This window comes from Erythrolamprus reginae, chromosome 1, assembly GCF_031021105.1.
Source record: "Erythrolamprus reginae isolate rEryReg1 chromosome 1, rEryReg1.hap1, whole genome shotgun sequence".
NCBI classification, from domain to species: Eukaryota; Metazoa; Chordata; class Lepidosauria; order Squamata; family Dipsadidae; genus Erythrolamprus; species Erythrolamprus reginae.
Window position 1 is genome coordinate 66,457,518 of NC_091950.1, and position 27,633 is coordinate 66,485,150.

The following is a 27,633-nucleotide window of genomic DNA, read 5'->3' on the forward strand; positions in this document are numbered from 1 at the left end:
TCACTGCTCAGCTTAGAGGGAACTATGCTTCTGAAGTGCTGGTATATGGTGGCTCACGATGGACACTATAAAGCAAGACCAGGCAACTTATGGCTCTAAGAACAACTCCAACTGCCTCACCAAATTTTGCCAAAAAATACTGATAGTTTGCTGCTGCTTAGGTAACACAAAAAAGCTGTTGTGAAAGTTCTTAAATCAGTTCTCAGTAACACTAAAAAGGACATATGCATTGAGAGGGGCGGCATACAAGTCTAATAAATTATTATTACACTAAAAGCCAGCAAGTATTTGACATATGACTGCTCTTTTTCAGGCCCAATCACTATTTGCTTGCCAATATCTAGACTGCTGCCTTTTCATGTTCTTTACCTTTGAATATGGTCTTATAGATTCACACCTTTACTATTTACACAAAGCAACACTACCTTTTTTGAACTTCACAAGTTCAACCCACAAGCTCTTATCTTTTGATCTGCTTCACCACTGCATTACAATTGTCTCACATGATCAAAAGTTTATTTTACGCCAGCCATATACTCTACAATTACAGTGTCTTTTTTTCTTCTTCTTTTTTAGTCTTAGATTTAGCAGACTCTTCCAAAAGACGTCAAGTTTTCCCTCAGAAAATCTTTAAAAAGGAGATTGCCATTTAATTTTGGATCAATTTCCCCACAGTGAAACAAGCAGTTTAGGATCTTAGTTCTGGAGGTGTATCTGGCTGCCGGGAAGGATGGCTGCTTTGAAATGCTTCTAATTCCAGGAGAGCTTTGTTGATTCTGCTTATTGTGGGGTATGGAGTCAGATCCACTTTAAATCTAGTAAGAGAAATTAAGCATTAGGCACATCTCTGTTACTGTAAGACCAAGTCATTGTGTTTTAGATACGTTTAAATCAATTGGATACAAAACAAAGATCTGTTACAATCTGTTTACAATAGAACATATTTTGCATTAAAATAGTCATTAGCAAAGAATAAAAGTGAAGAGATCAATAAAGGGAGACAACATATATACAATTCTTATACATTGAATTCTCTATTATATGAACACAAGAACAGGAATGGATGTTTGCAAAATATTGCAGAAAAAGAACAGATGAGTATTCCTATCGCAATTCCTAAACTTTAACTTCCATGCAGAGTTGATTTTGTGGTCTGGTTTACCTAATGGGGCTGAGGGGAAGACATGAAACTAAACAAGGAGAAATTAGAATTTAGAATTAAGGAGAAATTTCCTGACAGAACAATTAATCCGTGGAACAGCTTGCCTCCAGAAGTTATGAATGCCCTAACACTGGAAGCTTTTAAGATATTGGATAACCATCTGTCTGAAGTAGTACAGGGTTTCCTGCCTAAGCAGGGGGTTGCACTAGAAGACCTCCAAGGTCCCTTCCAACTCTGTTGTTATTATTTCTTGGAAATTAACTGGTGGCAACAGGAATTGCTAAACTGCTATCCCAAATCAGGAATTGATATCAAGGTAGGAACGCTCAGAAGATTTCTGGGAGTGACATGTTTAGATTTCCCAATCTTCAACTCTATGGGCACTGTTATTCACCTGAATGCTAAGTACTACTGTATTCTACAGTCTCTATACAGTCAGATGCCTCATTGGATTATAGTTTAAACCTCCCGTGATACAAAAGTTATCTAATTACTGCTTAGGCAGTCATCCCCCTTAAAGCTCGTGGAACTTCATTTTCCTTACCTCTCAGCATTGTATACCTGGGGGACCAAACAAAGGTCTGCCATGGTCACCTAAAAGAGAAAAGCACAGATAAATACCAATTCAAGATCTGAAGCTAAAATCTTGTTATAAGGCATCAACCCAGGGGCAACAATGTAACTTTTATGATGTAGCAGTTTTAAAAAATGTGATTTTTTAAATAGTTTAGGATTGATGGTCTTGCTTTGGACAAGTTTTTCTACATCTTTTTTTCAATATCTTACAGTAAGTAGTGATCCTAGTTCTCAACTTACAACTGGTAGCTTAGAAAGTTACAATGGAGGTACTTCCTGGGGGGCGGATACACTTTGGGGGAGTACTTGTGACCTGGTTCTGAAGATGCCTCCCCTGTGGCCAGGTGATCATGCTTTGGGTGATTGGCAACCAGCCCACATTTACAGAAAACTGTAGCATCCTGCATTAATGTGATCTTATTTTATGACATTTTTGTTGAAAATCCGCATTTACTTTTGATTTGGGGTAAAAATGGCCCGTTGATTGTTAAATGACCATGGCATTTGTGTAGCACCCATCGTAAGATCGTGCAGAATGCAGCTGCAAGAGCAATCATGGGCTTTCCGAAATATGCCCATGTTACACCAACACTCCGCAGTCTGCATTGGTTGCCGATCAGTTTCCGATCACAATTCAAAGTGTTGGTTATGACCTATAAAGCCCTTCATGGCACCGGACCAGATTATCTCAGGGATCGCCTTCTGCTGCACGAATCCCAGCGACCAGTTAGGTCCCACAGAGTGGATCTTCTCTGGGTCCCGTCAACTAAAGAATGTCGCTTGGCGGGACCCAGGGGAAGAGCCTTCTCTGTGGCGGCCCTGGCCCTCTGGAACCAACTCCCCCCAAAGATTAGAATTGCCCCCACCCTCCTTGCCTTTCGTAAGCTGCTTAAAACCCACCTCTGCTGTCAGGCATGGGGGAATTGAGACCTTCTTCCCCCTAGGCCTTTACAATTCTATGCATGGTATGTATGTATGTATGTTTGTTTGTTTTGTTTTTTTTATATTAATGGGCTTTTAATTATTTCTAACATCAGACTACTATTGTACACTGCTTTATTGTTGCTGTTAGCCGCCCCGAGTCTCCGGAGAGGGGCGGCATACAAATCCAATAAATAAATGAATGAATGAATTAATTAATTAATTAATTAATTAATTAATTAATTAATGAATGAACGAATAACTAACTAACTAACTTGATTTGGTGACCTGTTTTATGGTTGTCACAACTTAAGACCATTATGCTCATACTAGCTGTGTATGCCATTTGCTTATGGATTTTTTTTTGTGTAGGCTGAAACTATTCATTGCTGCCAGGATACAGACAAATAATTTCTGCCTTTCTTAGACCAATGGATTTTAGAATGCTCCCCAACAGGCTGATTAATGAAACATTACTAATTATAGGTTTCTGAGGCTCCTTTATGATCGGAAGCCTTTGACCTCAGCTTGTGATACCTCATCCCCAACACAGTAGCGTCCGGCAGTTTCTTGCAGGATCTGTTCCAAAGCTGTAGAAAGAGAAAACAGAACCATTGTGGAAAATCGGGAATGTTGTTGAGCTGAAACAGACTGCCATTTACAATATTCTGAGTACAAGATAAACAGTATAAAAGAATGAAATATTTTTTTACACATTTTGTTCAATTTGTTGTAGAATGTCAAAGTAGGACTTGGGCTGAAACATTTACTTGGGTGGGAAAGACATTCTCCCAACTTATTCAAGATAAAAATGTAACAGAGTTATATTTTTGGTTAGAGTCACAACCAACAGTGTCTGCCTATCTATCTATCTATCTATCTATCTATCTATCTATCTATCTATCTATCTATCTATCTATCTATCTATCTATCTATCTATCTATCTATCTATCTATTGGATTTGTATGCTGCCCCTCTCTGCAGACTCGGGGCGGCTAACAACAATGATAAAAATAGCATGTAACAATCCAATTAATAAAACAAGTAAAAACCCTTATTATAAAACCAAACATACACACAAACATACCATGCATAACTTGTAATGGCCTAGGGGGAAGGAATATCTTAACTCCCCCATGCCTGGCGGCATAAATGAGTCTTGAGTAGCTTACGAAAGACAGGGAGGGTGGGGCAGTTCTAATCTCCGGGGGGAGTTTGTTCCAGAGGGCCGGGGCCACCACAGAGAAGGCTCTTCCTCTGGGGCCCGCCAAACGACATTGTTTAGTTGACGGGACCTGGAGAAGGCCAACTCTGTGGGACCTTATCGGTCGCTGGGATTCGTGCGGTAGCAGGCGGTTCCGGAGGTCATCTGGTTCAATGCCATGTAGGGCTTTAAAAGTCATGACCAACACTAATTCTAATTCAGCATCCTACATTTTTTCACCCCTTTTCCCAGACAGTGTTACTGAGCAGCTTCTAATATCAGAGGGGCGGCATACAAATCCAATAAATAAATAAATTAAATAAATTAAATAAATTAAATAAATTAAATAAATTAAATAAATTAAATAAATTAAATAAATTAAATAAATTAAATAAATTAAATAAATTAAATAAATTAAATAAATTAAATAAATTAAATAAATTAAATAAATTAAATAAATTAAATAAATAAATCTTGGATTCATCTTCGAGCATTTTCCACAGCAAGGCTGGATGGAGCTGTGGGAAAGGGAGTAGGGAGTAGAGACAGATGTGGGAATATGTAGCCAAAATAAAATTGTTTCTTCTCAGAACCAAGCACACTTTCACCAGCACCTGGAGGGGTGAGGATGGGAGACATCTGGGATGGGGGAGAGAGACTTGATTGGGGCATGTGATGGTTGTGTGTAATGGGGAGAGGGGAGAAGAACTTTGCATTTTGAACTAGGTGTGGAAAACCCGGGGAACTCCAGAGTCAGGTTTTCACCAGCTGTGCCAATATGACATGCCTAATAAATCTATACTTTCAGGAACCCTGCCTTGGAGTTTTGATTTCATATGGGCTGTTACTTGGAACACTGACATTTAATACTAGAGACAATCAATACACTTTACTATAAGTAAGAGCTACTGGTACCTTCCATGAATTTGTCTTGTGTTTCAAACCTACCCAAGTTAGTAGTCATCAGTACATTATGTAGTAGTAAGATAAGCATAATTTAATTATAGGCTTATAAAGAAGTATTTGCTTTTGTCAACCTTACCAATTCCACTTCACTAGACAAATGCTGATTTGAGCAGAGAGAAAACTATTCTAGGGAACTGATAACTATTTCCCCCTCATACATAAAATGACTTGGCACTGAATATTAAAACTTTTTAACATTAAGGTTTTTTTCCTCGATTGTTTTCATTCAACAAGCAATAAGACTTCCAGTATTCTCTATGAGTTTTGCAAACCATCATTTATACTTGGATTTGACAGTGCATTTTAAAGGTTGACTATAAAGATAAATGATAATACATTACTTGGAAAATTCCCTGGAGATCTATTTCCATGAGATGGGTTTTTCTAGGAAAAGGGAATATTCTATTTAAAGTTCCCAGAAACTCCCTGAAGCATTGCACTAGTTAGTTGTTCTGAAGAGTCTCTCAGTACAAGACAGGCAAAAGGAAAGGCTTTTTCGAGAAAAGGCCTTTGTCACATTTGGAAATGACGTAAACCCCGACAAACATTTCATACTGAAACTTGCCTTTGAAGCCTTGAGAAATGACGCCCTGTGCCCAATCTTGTTTTTTCTCTCCCATCTGCTGCAGGACAGCTAGATTCTGAAAAATGCAAGGAGTGTCTGAAATATACTACCTATACATAGATTTAGGATATAGTTTGCCACTGAACAATAGTCAGATCTTACTCTAGATAAATCTAACTTGCAGCATCAAGTTATAAATCTAATTTGCAGCATCGAGTCTACGGAGAGGGGCGGCATACAAATCTAATAAATAATAAAAAGGGGAGCAAATATTGTTAAGCAAACAGTAATCCATACTTCAATCTATATTACAAATGGAGAAGCTATGACCTTCTAGATGTTGTTAAAGTCCAACCCTTACCAGCATGCCTAATCACAAGGGACAATACATTAAAAGTCCCTGGTTTCTCAACTGTGCTTTATAACACAGAGAGTTACTGAGAAAGTACGGTATATGTGTTTTAATGGGGTTTTACTAATGAATGTTTTATATTGTTTTAGAAATTGTTTTCATTTGTTGGAAGCTACCTAGAGTCCTTCGGGAGTTGGGCAGCATATAAATATAACAAATGAACAAATAAATGTATGTATGTATGTATGTATGTTCGTATGTAAAAATTATTCTGCAGGTACAGATGAAACCAAGTGGAATAAGCCTGGCCAATAATCGGTTTTCAGTGACATTTCCTATTGTTCCCCTATGGCCGTCCTTTTTGAAATGGATAGTATTAAATTTGGCATTGATTATATTGGTATTGATTGGTATTGATGGTATTAATTTTGACATGGATGGTATTAAAACAGAACAAAAATAAGGGTATCAATCAATGCTGAAGGTTAGAAAGGTTACTAACCCTTCAAAAATCAAGGTGTACATTATGTAATCATTTCCTGATTACTCCGTCCAGTATGAACATAAGAGAGTCTTTATTTATTTGTATCTCACCTGTATTATTTTTACAAGTAACTCCAGGCAGCGAACATATCTGACACACATTTCTTCTATTTTTCCCACAACAACAATCTTGTGAAGTGAGTTGCCTGGCCCAAAGTTGCCCAGGAGGCTTTCATGGCTATGGCAGGACTTGCACTCACGGCTTCCTGCTTCCTAGCTGGGTGCCCTAACCATTCTATGCTACCTAGGAGTTGTTGAATTCAAGATGGGTGGCAAATAAAATTTAAAAGTAAATAAGCGCTTGTTGTATAAATTAGACCCCAGATTTGCTTTTGCAGCAATTACCACAGGGAAAGGAAGACTATTTTCTTCACTTGAGAGAAAGTGGCTAACACAAACAAGAATAACACTCTCCTAATGCCCTTCCGGTACATCAGCAGAGTCAAATTGGATTTCTTCTAGGTCCCCATCAGCATTGTAGTTCTCATCTGCAGGCTGGTGGCTGGGGTGGTGGAACAGGATACCCTGTTTCCCCGAAAATAAGTCACCCCTGAAAGTAAGATGTAGGAGAGATTTCGTAGAATTGCCTAATATAAGGCATCCCCCAAAAGTAAGACGTAGCAGATGTTTCGTTTCTCAGCATTCCCAAACAGAACAGATAGAATAGAATAGAATAGAATTTTATTGACCAAGTGTGATTGGACACACAAGGAATTTGTCTTGGTGCATGTGCTCTCAGTGTCCATAAAAGAAAAAGATACATTTGTCAAGAATAACATTGCTGTCCATAAATTGCATCCCAAAACGCTGCATCAGATTTAAAACACATCCAACACGCATCCAACACGCGGCTGCATTTTTGGATGTATTTTTTCTGCAGCAGGATACAGGATACAATTCATTGAAAAAAAATAAGATATCCCCTGAAAATAAGACATAGCACATCTTTGGGAGCAAAACTTAATATAAGAAGCTGTCTTATTTTCAGGGAAACACGGTAGATGTCTCCTGCCGCACGCTGCTGGCCAAAACTGGTTGGAGGGCTCCGTGCCCGACCCTATTTTTGCCCTGGATGGCCTCCTAGAATACTTTGCCCCTACTCCATTTTTGCAAGCAAAGTGATCTAGGAGGCCATCCAGGCCAAAACCGGGGTGCGGTGCGACCACACGTGCCCCCACCCCATGCCCTATTTTGGCTGCCAGAGGCACTGCAGGCTGCTTCTTTGCTACTTCCAGGCCGGCTCTACGGGTCAGATTTAAGCACCCCGCAGGCTGCATCCGGCCCAGGGGCCTTGAGTTTCACACCCCTGCTCTAAATCATGTCTGGTTGAACATATTAAAAATGAGTACTGGCGCCAAAGTATTCTTGGTTACATTCTTTCCATTTCACACACAAGAGGCAGATTCCTTATGCTGGTTTTGGTTATGGTCCTTCAGGAATAAATAAGACAGCAGCCCAATCATATTTTCCTTCAACAACAGAACCACCTTCTGGGTAACAAGATTCATCTTGTGGCCACAGGTTTAACAGTGCTTGCCAATGAGATTCTACTTACCAATCACGTCATAATTTAAATAATAATTTCCTGCTTGTAAACTATTTGAAAACTCAGGTGTTTGGAGCTAACGGGCATGCTTGCTTTGGAAATCAAATCCCAATTGTCCTTTCTTGTGTACAAAAATAGAACACCTAAAGAAATGTCCATCTCTTGTGTGCTCAATTAGCACTGCACACCGGGCACAACAGACCCAGCATTTCCTGAGATGACATTCTCCGTATCAATGTCAGAAATGTAGTTACAGTCCATAGTGTTAGAAAGGAAGGCAGCCAAGGCAAGAAGATGCTTACCTGCAGTGGTTGAATTCCAGAAGCAATGTGATTTGAGATCATCCGAACCACAGCTCTCATCTTTGGATCCTGCGGAAGGAGCCTTGGGAGTGGCCGGCTGTCCTCCAGATACTCTATGATGGCTATCTGAAATAGACAGAGATTGATTTTCTTTCTTCCTTCCTTCCTTTCTTCCTTCCTTCCCTTCCTTTCTTTTTTCTTCCTTTCTTTCCCTTCCTTCTTTCTTTCTTTCCCTTCCTTCCTTCCTTTCTTCTTTCTTTCTTTCTTTCCCTTCCTTCCTTCTTTCTTTCTTTCCCTTCCTTCCTTCCTTCCTTCCTTTCTCTTTCTCTCCCTCCCTCCTTCCCCAAGACTGCTCAACAGCCAATGTTTATTCACAGAGCCTATGGTCTCTTCTAAGATACCAGCCCAGAACAGCATAGAAACAATAGCAACTCAATTCATCCACAGCCCCAGACGTAGCCTGTGAGAAAAGCAGGATTTGTAAACCTCTCTAAATGACCTTGAAAGAAATGCTATTGCAAAGGGCAAATATGGGGGGGGGGGGGGGGGGATGATAGATCTGTAAAGTGACACTGTGCCAATCTGAAAAATGGCAGTCCTGCAAATATTTGGTCCCTGTGCCACAGAGGGCCTGTCCCCAGGTTCTGCATGAGTAGTGCTGCTCACATAATGGGGGAATTGCTCGGGTATATTGAAAGACCTACAACTGCTGCATTCTCAATCAGTTACAATTTTTGAGTCTTCTTTAAGAGCAGCCCCTTAAAAAAATACTTTCCATCCTTAGCCAGCAATGATCCTCAGGAGCTGATGAAAGAAAAAAGCAGGAGGAATTCCCACCGGGAATTGCAGTCTAAAATATCTTCTTAAGGCAAGTGTCTGTATATTAGGCATTCTCATAGTTAGTTATGTTGTGACCTTCTTACTAGTTTAATACTTATTAGGATACCATTGGAAATACTCAGTCAACATAGCCCTAGAAAATTTAAATGATCCTTTCCAAAAGAAGGCTTCGGGGTAAATAGGGTATGAGAACCACAAGCAAAAATTTTGGCAATGTCCATTATGTCCAGTTAAAACCAGACTCTTTCCTCTTTCCCAATAAGTGTGTGTACATAACACACTAATGAAATCCCTGTTGCAAGAAACAGTAAGCCCAGGGCTGCAAAGGGCAACCTGTCCCTCCCAGCTCTGTAGAGCCCAAGTAGGTCAATGACAAAACTAAATGTATTTATTTATTTTATTTATTTATTAGTTGGACTTGTATGCCGCCCCTCTCCGAAGACTCGGGGCGGCTCACAACAAGTAAAACAGTCACAACAATCCAATTAATTAAAATATTTAACGATTTAAGAAAACCCCACGTAATAGCAAACACACACACAAACATACCATATATAAATTTAACGTGCCCAGGGGAGATGTTTAGTTTCCCCATGCCTGACGGCAAAGGTGGGTCTTAAGGAGTTTTCGGAAGGCAGGAAGAGTAGGGGCAGTTCTAATCTCCGGGGGGAGTTGGTTCCAGAGAGCCGGTGCCGCCACAGAGAAGGCTCTTCCCCTGGGACCCGCCAACCGACATTGTTTAGTTGACGGGACCCGGAGAAGGCCCACTCTGTGGGACCTAATCGGTCGCTGGAATTCGTGCGGCAGGAGGCGGTCTCGGAGATATTCTGGTCCGATGCCATGAACGGCTTTAAAGGTCATAACCAACACTTTGAATTGTGACCGGAAATTGATCGGCAGCCAATGCAGACTGCGGAGTGATGGTGAAACATGGGCATACCTAGGTAAGCCCATGACTGCTCTCGCAGCCGCATTCTGCACGATCTGAAGTTTCTGAACACTTTTCAAAGGTAGCCCCATGTAGAGAGCATTACAGTAGTCGAACCTCGAGGTGATGAGGGCATGAGTGACTGTGAGCAATGAGTCCCGGTCCAGATAGGGCTGCAACTGGTGCACCAGGCGAACCTGGGAAAACGCCCCCCTCGCCACAGCTGAGAGATGGTTTTCTAATGTGAGCTGTGGATCGAGGAGGACGCCCAAGTTGCGGACCCTCTCTGAGGGGGTCAATAATTCCCCCCCCAGGGTGATGGACAGACAGATGGAATTGTCCTTGGGAGGCAGAACCCACAGCCACTCCGTCTTATTCCGGTTGAGTTTGAGTCTGTTGACACCCATCCAGGCCCCAACAGCCTCCAGGCACCGGCACATCACTTCCACCGCTTCGTTGACTGGGCATGGGGTGGAGATGTAAAGCTGGGTATCATCGGCATATTGATGATACCTCACCCCATGTCCTTGGATGATCTCACCCAGCGGTTTCATGTAGATGGTAAATAGCAAGGGGGAGAGGACCGACCCCTGAGGCACCCCACAAGGGAGAGACCTCGGAGCCGACCTCTGACCCCCCACTAACACCGACTGCGACCGGTCAGAGAGGTAGGAGGAGAACCACTGGAGAACAGTGCCTCCCACCCCCAACCTCTCCAACCGGTGCAGAAGGATACCATGGTCGATGGTATCGAAAGCCGCTGATAGATCGAGGAGCACCAGGACAGAGGATAAACCCCTGTCCCGGGCCCGCCAGGGGTCATCCATCAACGCGACCAAAGCGGTTTCCGTGCTGTAACCGGGCCTGAAACCTGACTGTCGGGGACCTAGATAATCGGCTTCTTCCAAGGACCGCTGGAGCTGGAGTGCCACCACCTTCTCGACAACCTTCCCCATAAAGGGAAGGTTGGAGACTGGACGATAGTTATTAAGTATGGTTGGGTTCAGGGAGGGCTTCTTGAGGAGGGGGCGCACGAGCGCTTCTTTATAGAGTGTTGGAAAGACTCCCCTCCCCAAGGAAGCGTTGGTAATCTCCTGGGCCCAGCTCCGTGTCACCTCCCTGCTGGCCGAGACCAACCAGGAGGGACACGGATCCAGTAAACAGGTGGCAGAACTCACAGCTCCGATGGCCTTGTCCACTTCATCAGGTGTCACCAGATCAAACTCTTCCCAGACAGGTGGACAAGTACGTGCCCCAGTCACCTCGACTGACTTGTTGTCAGTCGACTCTGTTTTACAATTGGAGTCGAGGTCGGCCCGGATCTGAGCGACTTTATCAGCGAAAAACGTGTTAAAATCCTCGGCACTACTCTGCAAGGGCTCCCCAACTCCCCCCTGATTAAGAAGGGAGCGGGTCACCCTAAACAGAGCAGCCGGGCGGGATTCCGCTGATGCAATCAAGGCGGCATGGTACGCGCATCTTGCCGCCTTGAGCGCCACTTTGTAAGTCTTTGTAAGTGTTCGATCAGATTCAGACCTACTCTTCCTCCATCGCTTCTCTAGACGTCTCTTTTGGCGTTTCAACTCCCGGAGCTCCTCGTTGAACCATGGGGCTCTACGGGGTCTAGCGCCGCGGAGAGGTCGCAAAGGCACAATCCGGTCAAGAGCCCCCGCCGCAGCCCTGTTCCAGGCCTCAGCGAGGGACTCCGCCGAGCTGTGGACGAGTGCCTCTGGAATAACCCCAAGCGCCGTCTGAAAGCCCTCTGGGTCCATCAGGCGTCTGGGGCGGAACATCTTCATTGGTTCCGCCTCCCTGCGGGGAAGGATTGGAGCCAGGAAGTCAAGCCGTAGCAGAAAATGGTCTGACCATGACAAAGGCAACGCTTCTAAGCCCCTTAGTCTCGGACCATTGCTCAATTGCTCGGAAAGGAATACCATGTCAGGTGCGTGCCCTCCCTCGTGAGTCGGACCCTGTACTACTTGAGTCAGGTCCATGGCTGTCATGGTGGCCATGAACTCCGGTGCCAGCCCAGAGGTTTCGCCGAGTGACGGCAGGTTGAAGTCCCCCAGGACAATGAGTCCGGGGAACTCCACCGCCAACCCGGCTACCTCCTCGAGTAGCACAGGCAGGGCTTTTGACATGCAGCTGGGAGGCAGGTACGTGAGAAATAAGCCCACCTGAACCCCTAAGTCCAACTTCAGCAAGAGAGACTCGCAACCTGCAATTTCCGGAGCAATGAGTCTACGCAGGCAAAGGCTCTCCCTGGCTATAATAGCCACTCCTCCCCCCCTTCCCTGGGGTCGAGGTTGATGCCATATCTGAAACCCGGCTGGGCAAATTTCAGAGAGAGGGACACCTCCCTCCGGGCCCAGTCAGGTTTCAGTAATACAAGCCAGGTCGGCCTCCTCATCCAGGATCAGATCCCGGATGAGGAGAGCTTTATTTACCACTGACCTGGCATTGAGCATCAGCAACCTGAGCCCAGGGCCAGAGTTACACTCATCACCAGTACCCAAGATTGGGCTCACAGAGCCGGAACAAGGGACCGTTATTAAGTAACGGTCTCTCGTTCCCCTGGAACGGCTAACTCTGTGGCCCCCACCATATCTGCCTCTCCCCAGCAACACAGGGATATTCTGGCCCTCTGTCACCCCAGAGATCGGTGCACCTTCCTCTCCTGTCTCCCGAGCGTCAGGTGGGCCAAACCTATCATTCATACTACTCACAATCATCTCATCCATACCGTACTCCCCCCCACCCCAACCATCACACTCATACCAATCATTCATTCCATGCACAAGATTAACTCTATTCCAATCATCCATTAATTAGTGAACCCTCCCAATATTAAAAAAGGATTAAATTAGTAATAGGTAAAAATGCTAATAAAATGTGGCACAATATAAATACATATAAATAGAAATAGAAAAATTCACAAAATTAATAATTAGTAGTATAAAATGGTAAAAATGGTAAAATAGTAAAAATCAGATCTTAATACTAGTTATTAGTTAATCATCGGTTAATCCGTCGGTCCAGGTGAAGTGTCTTTGTATAGCTTCAATAAGTCTTAGATCTTAAAAGGACTTTAAAAGGTCTTAAAAAGCTGTTGTTTTTCCCCAGCCGGTCCACTAGGGGGCGTGGATCTTCAATAAAGTGCATAGAGGTCAGGGGGGGAAGGAACAGACAATGATAGTCATTTGCAAGTTCATATTAGCAATGTCCCAATTCCCAAGCAACCAGTTCCATCTTTCTCATTTCTCTTTCGTGATTTTATCGTCCAGCAGGTCCAACCGTCCATGCAGTATTATTTGAAAGGCAGCAGAGTTGGAAGAAAATTGAATTGTGGGTCAAAGGAGTAACACCCACAGCATAATGCATATTTCCAACAGTGTCCCAATACAGAGTATGGAAGGAAAACAAATTATATTAATATTTGTTGATAACACACACAATGTGGATGATAAAATAACAATTACTGTACATCTTAATTTGCTTATTCTCACTAGGATACTTAAAACATTTTTCATGTACTTTTGGGTGGAGGAACATCACTGTCCACCCATGTCATCGTCCCCCAATAATACCAGTGTGGATTTTGTTGACAGTTGGACTATAGATGCATTGTCTCATAATGCACTGACCATAAGAAGCATTAGATATAAATAATTAGGAATTCCCTGTGGTATTTCTGCTTTATCTTACACGCTGCCTTCTCTCTGTTTGCCAAAGTGCTAATCTCAAGGTCTTCCTCTTTCCTTTCACTCCTCCTATGCATGCATCAAAGGGTGAGCGCTCCTCTTTAATCTCCTTCTAAGAGGATGTAGCCTGTTGAATACCAGTTTTTTCTGTCTACCTCATTTCCTGTACTGTATTTTCTGTAAATCAGGCTTTTTTTCCTGTTAAGAGTTACAAAACTTGTTTCAGTAATCCTTGCACATGTGGGGTCTTGTATTCCAGGAATACAAAAAGCTTCCTCCAACATAAACTACTTAAAATACTTAGGGTTAAACAAAACGAAAGCTCTTCAATATCAGAGTTGACTTTCTTTCTAACTTAGTTCTTTAGACTTTATTGTCTAATTAATCTAGCATGGATTCCCTTCTTACTTTACCCTAGTCTCCCTTCTGGAATTTTACTAGAATGAGCACTGGGACAATTATAAGAAAACCCAGCGTAGCATAAGATCTAGCAGAATTCCCCTGTCCTCCCACTTTAGATCCACCTTTCATTGTGGGTTCCCATTGCAGCCCTTAGATGGAACCAAGAGGAGTCATACAAGCGATGTGGATGGGGAGGTGGTGGTGGTGAGCAGGGCATGAATATGGACTATAGCAGGCTCAGTCTCCACCCCTACTACAAGCAGAGAGGACCTGCATCCACTCTGAGTCGAAGAAAGATGAAGGGTGTTCAGCTCAACACAATGGTCATTGTGACTCCCCTCAAATTTGCTCATAACCTTCCAGAATCTTATTCTACTTTAGCTTTGTATTCATACAACATGGTAAACAGACAAATAGGTTTTGTGCAACACATTAAGGACCTCTGCCCACTTTGGCATCTTCTTTATTCTGCAACTTCCCTATAACATTGCCTTCATCTTGCACTCAGCTCATGCGTGAAACAGCGTTAAATCATGGTTAGCTGTACCAGTGATACATCTGTTTTCTTTTTAGTCCAAGAACAACCAATGACAGTTTAAGGGTGAAGAGAACTTGTCATGCTTCTTTCTCCTGTGGGTAGTGGTACACTCAGGTTATCCATAAAGAACAGGACAAACCTGTCCCCCGTTGGTCTCTTTGGACGAGTGCTGGGACCTGCCTTTTTTCTAGGGTTCAAGTTACCCTCCATGGCCACATTCATTTTCCCCCTGTGAAGAGGTGAGAAGCAGGGTCCCATTTCTGGCTGCTGTGATATTAGAAGGATGAAGGCATATAATGATATAGGGGACCGGCTTGTGGATTCTGAGACAGCCGCACTCCTCCTTTATCATAGATTTCCATTGTTCTGTTGGGCAATTGATTAGCCAAGTAAAGTAATGGAAGCTTTATTGTTTGCTAGGCAGAGTGGGAGCCTCTTATCAGCCTATATGGGATAATAGCAGCGGTGCAAAGCACCTGCTGAGCGGCTCTGGTAGGTCTAATGCACCCAGGTGCACAGCTCCGGTAGATCTGGCGTTGTGCACATGCGCAACTGGTGAGATATTTGCGATTTTTGCTGGGTTTTTTTGAGAAATAGGTGAAAATCGCCCAAATCTCACGTGAGCTAGATTTGGGCGGAAATCACTGCTTTTTTTGCCCAAATCTCGCTCGCACAAAGATGCTTCTGTGAGATTTTGGTTGTTGCGCATGCCACTGGCAGCCCATCATTGGATAGTAGTAAAGCTTCTTTATAAGTCTCATCAACTCCCTATAGATCAGCTGCCTTGTGCTCAAAGCAAGCCTGCCAAACAGATGATCAGCAACAGAATTGCCCACTGAATCAATACATTATCTCCTGTTTTACCAGATTGGCAGGTGGGGCAGCATATTTTATATTGGCTTAAGTTTCTGCTGGCTGAAGGGGGAGAGCACTTTATCTGAGCCATGGAAATATTTTCCGGGCAGATTTCTACCAGTAGGTGTTCTGGTTTCTGGTAGAAGTTTAGTAATTACAAATAACTCTCATTAAATGCATCATTTCATGAATAAAGCAACACCGTTTATTTCTTTGCTCTCCTATACTTCAACACATTCCAGATATCACTCGGTCCGTTATCTCTCTCTTAGCCATATTTCTCACATTCCTTTTCCTGCTTCACTTAGACAAGATTTATTCCTAACTACATAGCTTTAAAAAAACCAGCAGCACTGACTAAATACCATACAAAATAATTTGGCTTACATTAGCGTGGTGAAAAGACATCCATATTTATTTTCAGCAACGTTGAAACTCCACCCTTCTTCTCCACTAGCCCCCTGACGTGCCAATTACCTCAATACAATCTTTAACCCATTCCTCTCCTTAATATCTTCTTCCAGACCTTTGCTCTCTACAGTTCTGAATCCTTCTGAATTTAGGGTTAAACCAGCGAGCGTCTGATTCTCCTTCACTAGATCCTGAACTAGCCCCATCCTGTGGCTGGCCTCCCACCTGTTCTACTACCTGTAACCCCGGGCCCCCACTACTTCATAAACACTATCTGAATCTGAGGCCTCAATATCTTCATCATCCTCCAACTGATCAGGAGTATGTACAACAGGAGGGAATAAATTTCTAGTTTGATTTTTGTGGCTTAACTTCCAGAGATTCAAGGACAGTAGCTCTAATGCAATGCCATCGTCAGGGCGAGTGATCAAAATGTTTGCCTTTTGTTTGGAAGCGGGGAGGTTAAATTAGGAAAATGCATTTTTTCCCTTACATGCGGGAAATAAGGTAGTAGCAGGCAAGATTGCAGCATAAAAATTAGTGCTTCTCTACTACCCTCCTCCCATTCCTATAATGGGGGAATTACTGTACAGTAATTGCTACAAAATACTCATTGGAACCACATGTCATTCAATCACGGTTTTCAGATTCATGATAACTTACAAACTGCATCATTACCAACGGTGTGTCAGGTGTACTCATTCTAAAACGCAAGTTCCATTTCTGGAAACCATCCACACAGAACCTTTTGATTTGTCTCATGCTGGAAGCCATACTAAATTGGATAAAGTTGGCAAGTGGGATTAGCATGGGCTTCATTCAATTGTCAAAAAACAGCAGTCTTGCATGGGTGCAAAGTCCTTAGTGTAGCCAACCGAAGCAAGTAAATAATTAACAGAATAGGCTTACTTACAGACTGGGAGAGAGTGATGCCATCGATTATGATGGCAGGGACTTGCTGCATTGGATTCACTGCTTGAAAACCTGAAGACATCTAGAGAAACAAGAAAATTCCTCAGGGCCTTGGATTCTTCAAATTAAGTCAAACATATTTTTTTCCAAAGATGACAGCTCAAGGGAGCACGGGGTATAGGTTTGTCAGTCCATTCACTAAACTACGTAAATGTCTCCCTTTTCAGCAGTGCTCCTCAACTTTTCTAATGCCTTAATTAAACCCCTTAATACAGTTCCTCATATTGTGGTGACCCCCAACAATATGTCTAGTGCCAATTCTCCCAAGAGAGCTTTAAGCTGATTGGCAGGAAGCTCAGAGGGACACTCCCACTGTAAATGCCTGATTGGTTGGATTGTAAAAATAAGTTCCAAGGCGCCAGAATAGAAACTTTAGTTCGTAACACTTTGACCAATTTGTCCTTTCCCATGGTCTTAGGTGACCTCTGTGAAATGGTTATTTGACCCCCAAAGGGGTCCCAACCCCTAGGTTGAGAACCACTGCTTTTCAGCATCACATTTGCACACAATATCTTCCATACACTGATTTATTCTGATAGCTATACAGTGATCCCCCGCTCGTTGCGAGGGTTCCGTTCCAGGACCCCCCGCAACAAGCGGGTTTTCGCGAAGTAGCGCTGCGGAAGTAAAAACACCATCTGCGCATGTGCAGATGGTGTTTTTACTTCTGCAGCGCTAGCGAGGAGCCGAAGATTGGGGGCGGCGCGGGTGTTTTAAAACGTCGCCGCCGACATGGGGGGCTCGCTAGCATCCCCCTAACCCGGGTTGGGGGTTCGGGGGGGTGCTAGCGAGCCCCCCATGTCGGCGGGGACGTTTTAAAACACCCGTGCGGCTTTCCAATGAGTCCCGAAGACAAACGTCAAACTTCCGTGTTTGTCTTCGGGACTCATTGGAAAGCCACGCGGGTGTTTTAAAACGTCGCCGCCGACATGGGGGGCTCGCTAGCACCCCCCCGAACCCCCAACCCGGGTTTGGGGGGGTGCTAGCGAGCCCCCCATGTCGGCGGGGACGTTTTAAAACACCCGCGCGCCTTCCCAACTGAGCCCTCAAGCCAAGCGCCAAAAGCGAACTTCTGCGCTTGGCTTGAGGGCTCAGTTGGGAAGCGGCCCGAGCGAACGGCGTGGGCGGGAGAAGGGCGCGCGAGCCGCGGGCGCGCGGGCAGGCAGGCTGCAGACAAGCCGTTCGCTCGGGCCGCTTCCCAGCTGAGTACTCAGCTGGGAAGCGGCCCGAGCGAAGCTGCAGCAGCGAGGAGTTTGCGTGGGCGGTGGGGAAACTCCTCGCTGATGCCCGCCAAGAGGGGGAAGACCTAGGGAAGCCGCCCAGCAGCTGATTGCCCGGCCCATCTACGCATGCGTGCCCAGAGAAAAAAAGGCACGCATGCGCAGATGGTGTTCTGACTTCCGGGTTCAAAAATCGCAAATTACCCTGTTCGCAATGGTCGGGGACGCAATAACCGGGGGATCACTGTATTCTGCATTCCACAAGGAAAGATAAAGACAAGCTCAATTCGTGGTGACTGGGTGGTCAGATGCCTCAGAGAAGCCCATGAATAGGATGTGAGAATAATTAAACAAACTGCTCCAAAACACACGGGGAGGGATCCCTTTAAAATAAATCCTCTTTAAAGAACTTTTGATTTTACAGGAGACAGTAAGTTCTTAAACAACAAAACTGCCATGGATCAAAATGAGCGCTGTTCACAGTGAACTGCCTGCAGAAAGAACTTGCCCAAGTGAAACAGGATATTGAAATCCAACCTCATTGTCTTTTGTACTGTAGAATGTGTAATGATATTTAAGAACCCTGGAACTCTCTTTTATAGTCAAGGTCTCAGGACATTCAGATCTATTTTATCTTCAATTGCCTAAAGAAAATCAAGAAGACCTTTTTACAGCTAAAGCATTTTATTAAATTAATGTTTTATTAAAATCTGTAGCAGTAAAGGGAACTTGTTACCGTGTTTCTGATTTTTTGTTATCACAGACAAACGTTGTTCTCCTGCTACAATGGCTGAAATTAACTGGTGTTAGCTCAAAGTGCCTTGGTTTTAAATTCTGTTACAATAGTTATATAACTAGTACAGAGCAAACTGGCAAGTAATAGAGATCTGCTAATCAATGTTATTTTCCTTTTTTGTTTTAGAACTTAACTGTTTTACAGTAATTTTATAACTTCTTAATGCATATAGGTTACAGCAGGTGCTTTTTAATATTCCATATTTTTGATTATTCTAATTATTATAGCTTTAAATTAACTTTTATATTATTACATCTGCATTGTTTTCATATTAATTGTATCTTTTTACTGTTTTTATAATATTTTGTCTAATCAGGTTTTACAGCGAAGGCTGTCCTTATCGTATTGATATTGTTTTTGCTTTGGTCAATGAACATAATAATAAATATTTCTTTACCTGCTGCCCTCCATCTTTTATAAGATTTATGGATACTTGTTCACAGGCAATTCCCTTCAGAGCCAAAGCTACCAAGAGAAAATGTAATACAATTAGTTACTGCTGTCAGCCTTGATAGCTTCAAGGCAGGATTAGACAGATTCATGGATGCCAAGTGTATTGATGGTTATTGAAATGGATGTCCATGTGCCGCCTCTATGTTGGCTGAGGTAGGCAGGATTCCCTTGAGTACCATTTGTTGGGGGTCAAGGGAAAGGGAGGGTCTTGCCTTCTCTTTCTGCTCAAGATCCCCAAGGACAATTGGTGGGCCACTGTGTGACACAGAATGCTGGACTTGATGGGCTTTGGCCTGATTCAGCATGTCTCTTCTTATGTTCTTAAGAATGGTTGCAGGAACTGGGCATGGCTAGTTTAATGAAAAGAAGGACCAGGGGAGACATGATAGCAGTGTTCCAATATCTCAGGGGCTGCCACAAAAAAGAAGGAGCCAGCCTATTCTCCGAAGCACCTGAGAGTAGAACAAGAAGCAAGGGGTGGAAACTAAACAAGGAGAGAAGCAACTTAGGAGGAGAAATTTCCTGACAATTAGAACAATTAATCAGTGGAACAGCTTACCTCCATATATTGTGAATGCTCCAACACTGAAAGTTTTAAAGAAGATGTTGGATAACGATTTGTCTAGGTTTCTTGCCTAAGCAGGGATTTGGACTAGAAGACCTCCGAGGTCCCTCCCAACTTGTTGTTATTACTATAGGATCGGACCAGAGACAGGCTGAGGCTGAGGGAAGTGAGCTGCAGCAAATTGGCCTGGAAGTTCCAGGCAAGGACTGGGAAGAGCTGCTGCCCAATAGCAATGAGGAGGACTAGAGTCCACAGCTACTCCTGATCTAAGGACGTGTAGATCAGAGAGATGACAAGCACAATGCTGGTCAGGAAGCAACCTTCCTTTTATGAAGAGTTGCTCTAGCATTGCCTACTTTACTCTATCCTGAGGACTTGAGTGTTGCTGGAGCAACATGCCCACTTCTGTGTCTTATGTGCTTGTGCCATGTATCCTGGCCTGTTTGACGTTTGGACTGCTTTCCTGGACTTTGAATGCACGCCCTGGACTCAGTTACTCAGTGACTCTTGCTGCACGGAGATTGGAATGTGGACTTGTGCAACAGGGGTGCTTTCCAAGGACCTGTTGGGGTGTTGTTGTTGAATAAACACCTTTAGAACTCTTGCCATGAGGCAGCATACTTGTCTAGGCTTGCTTTGACAATATTTTTTCCAGCTTTTTCTAAGTATGCACACTTATTTGGTATCTATTAATCTTTGCAGCAACTATTCTCTTATGTTGACTTTATTTTTATTAAATTTATGTGCTGCCCATCTCTTTCATTTCATTATTCTATCAAACATTCCCATTTGTGTAATTACATAAATCCATGACACGGGGTTAAATGTTTCCCCATCTCTTCCACTGGGCTCCAAGCATCTACATTCCCTTTTCTTACATCTGCTTTCCATTTAGTCTGCTGGAAGAATAATAAACTGTTTTTCACATAAGACTATGTGGCATGTCTGTAAATTGTTCTCTTCCCAAAATAGTTCTTTCACTATCATTTCTTCAACTTTTTTTACACCATTTGACTTTCTCTTCATTAAACTCCACTGTCAGTACTATGAAATGTTCTTACATTCAGAAGCTCTAATCATTTTTGCATCCTTTGCTAATCTTCTTTCATCATAAAGTAGCAAATCAATAGAGCATTTAGGTTTATTTCTTTGCCATGTAAGCCCAAATTACTTTTCCAAAATTAAATAAATAAAAACATATCATTGCTTTTTCCATATATCCTATAATATTAAGTAATCAGTTTTTGAAATGTTGTTCATTTTGGTCATCTATACTTCACTAGCTAGCTAAAACCATTCTTGTTTATTGTACTTCAGTTGTTACAACCTTTAAGCTTACTATTTACTAATATGCCTTTAACATGAGAATATAAGAAATGTAGCATCTTCACTGTGTTTTGTTATGCTCAAACTGTAATGCTAATTAATTTACTTTTTTTTTTAAAAAAAGGTCCATCCAAGAGAAGGATCAACTATCCACAAGCCCTGCTGAAAGATTCTACTTCAATATCATTAGATGCATGGAGATTGCGCATATATTAAAACAAAGAAGTAAATACTGTATAACAAAACAAAATCTGCTTTAGAACCTAGCACATAGTTCAACACATTTACATAGTCTGTGCATACGGAATACTACATTCTCCATTGCTTACACATGCTGAAAAATGGAATATACAACCCTTTGCATTTAGATCACATGCCATTCCTAACTGTTAACAGACTTTTCCACTTCTTTTGAAGAACAGCTTCCAAAGAGCTATTAGCCATTCAGCTCAGAACTAAAATTAGAAGTTGAAGAGTGAAACATCTAATAGATATTGAATTAGGGTCTTTACTTCTGCCCCAATGTAAAGAAGAGACTTCTTCCAATCCACTCAAAACAGTAATTTGCTTGCTGCCACCCTATAATTTACTAAAGTACTTGAGTGATTGTTAAGCAATTAGCTGCATTTTAGTAAATAAAAATATCTATTGGATTTTAACAAAATGAAAAAAATTAACATCAGGAATTAACAATATTCCTACAATAGAATTTAGCCATTATTCTTACCGATTCGCACTCTCCAGGAACAGGAGCTTCTGAAATAAGTGTAAAGAACTGGCTGAAAAATAAAAACAGTTGAAAGCTACAATTGTAAGCTGATTCATTTCAGGCTTTAAATTGCTTATAATGTAAATATCTTTTTGAAGGTTAAGCTGTAGAGAATAACAGGCCTAAGTAACAAAAATCCAAAGTAGCCCTGACTTTTAGCAAAGAGATCAGTAAACCAATGGCAAGCTCAGAACAGTAACACTATTAAAGTGGAATGACCACTTTCATGCTGACTGTCTGAAGTTGAATTAACTCACAAAAGGGAGTTGAAATGCTACATTTTTGAATAATCTTCCACCATTGTTATTTGTTTCATGAAATTTTGAAAGCAGATCACACACAGGCAAGATTGTTGAGAGAGTTGCAGCTATTGCTTTAAAGAGGAGCAGGTTTTGAAGCCAAAGGATGAAGATTAGAGCAGCTACTACTCTAAAACAGAGAAGAAGGGGCATGCATAAGTGCACCAGAGTGCCTTCTGTCCCCTGTCCTAATGTTTCTCTTTTTCTAGTATTATGTATATAAATATTATACTGTATCTTTGTATACCACCAAGTCCTACTTGACAAACAAACAAACAAACAAATAAATTAAATAAGTATGAAAACCTGTGAAGAAAAACACTCCATGAATACAATGGTATAACAGCTTGTGGACTGTATTAAAAAAGATATAAATAATAAAATAAAATAAATAAATAAATAAATAGATAGATAGATAGATAGATAGATAAATAAATAAATAAATAAAATAAAATAAAATAAAATAAAATAAAATAAAAATATCCCATTTTAGTCTCACCTTTTGGGAAGTCTCCATGCTTAGTGCAGAGTGCATATAAAGTAAAGTATTCCTCAGAATGAAAGCTAGCTCAGATAGTCTTGGCTGGGGCGGGAACAGGAGCTTCACTTGCAGCCAATCACAGCTGCCTGAATGCAGAGGAGCAAATTCCTCCACAGATTTTAATCTAACATTGGGGGGGGGGGCGGGGGGGGAGACAAAGCGACAACGCCATCTCTACTCTGGTCAAGAGAAATGCATTTTTATTTTACAGAAGTGGCTAGCAGTGCCTGCATTTCTATATTAATTTGCATTTCCCCTTCAAATTCCATAATTCAATTCTTACAGGATTCAAAGCGTTCTGTAAGGCCCGGAAAATGCAAAACAGAAGACATAAGGAAAGAATTGCTGGAGCAGAATAGCATCTCTTTGTAAACCGCCCCATGTCAGTTGAGAAGGGCAGTATAGAAGTAATAATAATATTAATAATAATAATAATAATAATAATAATAATAATAATAATAATAATAATAATAAAAATGAGCAAGCAAAACTACTGTGGGACTTCCGACTTCAGACTGACCAAATTCTGAAACATAACACACCAGACATCATGATTGTGGAGAAAAAGAAAGTATGGATCATCAACATTGCAATCCCAGGAGACAGCAGAATTAAGGAGAAGCAGCTAGAGAAATTAGTGAAATATGAAGATCTAAAAATCTAGCTGCAACGACTCTGGAATAAGCCAGTGAAAGTGGTCCCAGTGGTTCTTGGCACGCTGGGCGCAGTGCCAAAGGATCTCAGCAGACATTTGAAACCATCGGAATTGACAAAATCTCCATCTGTCAATTGCAAAAGGCCACTTTACTGGGATCGGCAAACATAATTCGCCGCTACATCACGCAGTCCTAGGTGCTTGGGAAGCGCCCGACTGGTGATGAAATACAAAATCCAGCATAGTGATCTCATTTGCTGTGTTGCATTGACATAATAATAACAACAACAACAACAACAACAGCAACAGCAACAGTAGTAATGGTCTTTGGCATGCTGGGCGCAGTGCCAAAAGATCTAATTGGACATTTGAAATCCATCGGAATTGACAAAATCTCCATCTGTCAATTGCAAAAGGCCACTTTTACTGGGGTCAGCACACATCATTTGCCGCTACATCACGCAGTTCTAGGTGCTTGGGAAGCACCCGACTGGTGATGAAACACAAAATCCAGCATACTGATCTCGTTTGTTGTGTTATACTGTTGTTGTTGTTGTTGATAATATAAATATAAATATAAATATAAATATAAATATAAATATAAATATAAATATAAATATAAATATAAATATAAATATAAATATAAATATAAATATAAATAAATATAAATATAAATATAAATATAAATATAAATATAAATATAAATATAAATATAAATACAAATACAAATACTGTACAAATACAAATAATATTAAAATCTCTTTGCTCCATCGTTTTCTTTCTGCACCGATCTTCAGAAGCAGAACTTGTGGGTTGTAACCCCTTTCTCTTAATATTTTCCAGCCCTTCTTACTGAGCTGCATCAGGACCTGCACATGATGCAGCATAAAGACATTTCTTTAAAAGGAAAATAGAAAGAAGCTCAAGTTACTGCTGAGACTGAATTTCCCATAGAGGCAATCCTTTACTTAATACCATAATTGAGCCCAAATTTTGGTGGGTAAGTGAAACATTTGTCAAGTGAATTTTGGTCCATTTTACAACCTATTGTGCCACAGTTATTAAGTGAATCGCTGCAATTGTTAAATTAGCGACACCATTGTTAAGCGAATCTGGCTTCCCCCATTGACTTTGCTTGTAACCATGATCCTGAGACTGTCATTAATATCAGTCAGTTGCCAAGCATCGGAATGTCAATCACATGACCACAGGAAAGCTGCAACAGTTGTGTGAAAAAGAATCATAAGTCATATTTTTCAGTGTTGTTGTAACTTTGAATGGTCACTAAATGAACTGTTGTAAGTCGAAGACTACCTGTATGCTGTGGACTTTATGATATTCTTACTGGAAAATATAGCCCGTGCTTATGCTTGCTTAGAAATCAAAATGATTTGCTAGCCATAATATTGACACATATATATATTGCTTGTTTATTAGACAGAAAACCATTTGGCTTGAGAAAGGCCCTTCTTTGTTGCCGCCCCGGGCTCTATGGAAAAGTCCTCCCTGATGTCCGTACTGCTTCCACTCACGAAGATTTGGCTTTGCCGGCAGGCCTGGGGGCCGTGAATTAACTATCATGGACAAATTGTATGAATGGTGTACATGATATGCATGTATGCTGCTGACTGGAGAATTTAATTTTGGGTTTTAATTAGGGTTTTATAGTTTAGATTGTACATTTGACTTCTTTTTACTGTGTTTGTATTTTATATTGTTATAAGCCTCACTGAGTTCTTCTGGATTGGGCAGCATAGAAGTCTAAATGAATGAATGAATGAATGAATGAATGAATGAATGAATGAATGAATGAATAAATAAATGATCTCTTGCCAGTGACCCCAACAGGAAACTGATAACTAACTGAGTCTACGGAGAGGGGCGGCATACAAATCTAATAAATAAATTAAAAAGAAAGAAAGAAAGAAAGAAAGAAAGAAAGAAAGAAAGATAATAGGAGCCCTAGTATGAATTACAGTTACCTTTTCTCAGCTAAAGATCCTTCAAGGCGATTTTCAGTCACATTTACATTCACTGTTTATCATTGTTATAGAAATACATCATCTATCAAGTAGTTTACAAATTACTACATCTAAATCTTGTCTTAAAACCATGGAATGTACGATGGCTCAAAATTGGGAATTTTCATTATTTGGCTTCAAAACCTGCTCTTTCAAATACACTCTTCACTAAAAATCATGCTTCACACAACATGCTGGAAACCTATTGATCCAAATATTTTACGAGTTGTTACTCTCCATTTACCATAGACTACTAGCAATTAAAATAATAAAACTCCAGAACCCCCCCCCAGAAAAACAGAATATAAATAGCAGTCTTAGGCAAAGGGGGATCAGAGTGAGGCAAGCAACATTGCAATAAAAAGTCCTACTCCTTTTCTACATGCATTGTGATACTGAACGTATGCTTCAAGGATTTTTTTGCCATTTAATGAAAGCAATGACAGCCAACAGATTTCACTCAATGTAATAACCCTTTGATTCATTATGTGACATCAAGCCGCTGTAGGCTTCTAATAATGACCACATAATTTTTTCTTCATGATAATACAATACAATAAACATGTATTTATGATGCACAAGTTAACTATTTGTAGATTTAAAAGCTATGTGCCTTGATTTTTTTTTAAAAAAAAAGTCTATACATTTCATTTAATTTAAATCTATGAGCTGCTTTTTGTTTTCATATTTATTCATTCGAGTCTTCGGAGAGGGGCGGCATATAAACTTAATCAATAATAATAACACAATGCATAACTTGATTCACATAGACCTATAGTGACAGGTCTATGTGCTAATAGCATACAAATTGCCTTTAGGAGAGGCAGTCAAGAGTCCTGAAAAGGACTGATTTAATTTGTAGATATAATAAAGGAGGACGGCAGGGAAACCACAGGGAAAAAATAAAAAATAATCTTTCTATATAGTAGGACGCTCACAAACCAGGAATATAGGAGAGGAAAATCAATAGGTAAGGTGGGTAATACATATTTGTGCCAACTCAAAGAGAGGGTAGCCTCTACAGTGGAGAAGAACTGAATTATAGGAATTATAGGAATTGCATTTTCTAGAAGTTTATGAACAGAACAGAACAGAATTCTTTATTGGCCAAGTGTGATTGGACACACAAGAAATTTGACTTTGGTGCATATGCTCCCAGTGTACATAAAAGAAAAGATACATTTGTCAAGAATGACAATACCTAATGATTGTCATAGTGGTCAAATAAGCAATCAGGAAGCAATCAATATTAATAAAAATCTTAAGGATACAAGCAACAAGTTACAGTTATACAGTCATAAGTGGGAGATGGGTGATAGGAATAATGAAAAAACTAGTAGTAATAGTAGTGTAGACTTAGTAAATAGTTTGACAGTATTGAGGGAATTATTTGTTTAGCAGAGTGATGGCATTTAGGGAAAAAACTGTTCTTGTGTCAAGTTGTCTTGGTGTGCAGTGCTCTATGGCGACCTTTTGATGGTAGGAGTGGCTCCAAATATGCTCCAATCGCTACCTCTGATTTCATTCAACTGCATGCAAAGCTCGATCACAGTCCTAAAAGACTTCAGAATCTGCATTAACCTCGTCCGAATGGTTTAACTGTTACTTTACATATTAACTATTAACTATTAAATTCTTCAACTTATAACTTAAAACTCTTTTAGTTGAATCAGGTTGTTAAAAGATGTATCCATGATGACAGAAACCAACTACATCGTGATCTTTTTATCCACATAGCTTCCGGGAGAAGGAAAGCGGTAGTAACAAATACCTTTGCTAACGCGGCACACATCTCGCACTCTTCCCATTGACGCGTATCTCGTTGGGAGGACGGAGCCAGGCTGCTTTCACAATGGGCGTGGCCTCGGCCGCCTCACATTCCGCGCTGTACTATTAATATTAGCTAGGAATGGACTCAATGAATGTTGCAATTCCGGCGAATTGTTGGAATTGTGGGAGTTGTAGTTTCATCTCTTCCCCAGCTTTTCTCCGTAATTTTGAAGACCAACGTGCATACTGTAATGTGCCAGGATCTTTTCAAAAGCTTTTGTTTATTTGTTCAATTTCTAAGGCCACTCATCTTAGTCAATGATTCATATGCTTTGGATAGAAGCATTATGCATTTTAGTATAGCACAATTTAAATTAGTGAATATGTTATTCAGAAAGTGGATGTATTACTCATTGAGAGTGAATGCAATCTTG

At 41.3% G+C, this 27,633-nt stretch overlaps 1 protein-coding gene across 3 annotated transcripts; it reads right to left on the reverse strand.

Annotated features, from left to right (window-relative positions):
* Positions 1-494: 494 nt before the first annotated feature.
* GSTZ1 (glutathione S-transferase zeta 1) lies at positions 495-27,298 on the reverse strand. Of its 3 annotated transcripts, none has more exons than XM_070754194.1 (9): positions 27,201-27,298; positions 21,872-21,923; positions 19,198-19,265; positions 16,726-16,806; positions 8,138-8,263; positions 5,395-5,470; positions 3,197-3,249; positions 1,707-1,756; positions 495-815 (listed from the first exon to the last, which is right to left on the reverse strand). In XM_070754194.1, exons 1-9 carry the CDS (start codon positions 27,219-27,221, stop codon positions 689-691), a joined length of 654 nt encoding a protein of 217 aa, XP_070610295.1. In that variant the 5' UTR covers positions 27,222-27,298; the 3' UTR covers positions 495-688. The 3 variants fall into 3 exon arrangements, with proteins under 3 accessions (XP_070610295.1, XP_070610288.1, XP_070610297.1); XM_070754187.1 differs by lacking the exon at positions 27,201-27,298 and adding an exon at positions 22,712-22,807; XM_070754196.1 differs by lacking the exon at positions 27,201-27,298 and adding an exon at positions 22,171-22,194.
* Positions 27,299-27,633: the final 335 nt, after the last annotated feature.

Excerpts from the sequence above, each read along its gene's own strand:
- GSTZ1 (XM_070754187.1), bottom strand. The coding sequence starts at position 22,747 with ATGCACTCTGCACTAAGCATGGAGACTTCCCAAAAG. Across the intron at positions 21,924-22,711 it reads GCATGGAGACTTCCCAAAAG|CCAGTTCTTTACACTTATTT; the intron begins GTGAGACTAAAA and ends TTTATTTTTCAG. Across the intron at positions 19,266-21,871 it reads TTCCTGGAGAGTGCGAATCG|CTTTGGCTCTGAAGGGAATT; the intron begins GTAAGAATAATG and ends TTCTCTTGGTAG.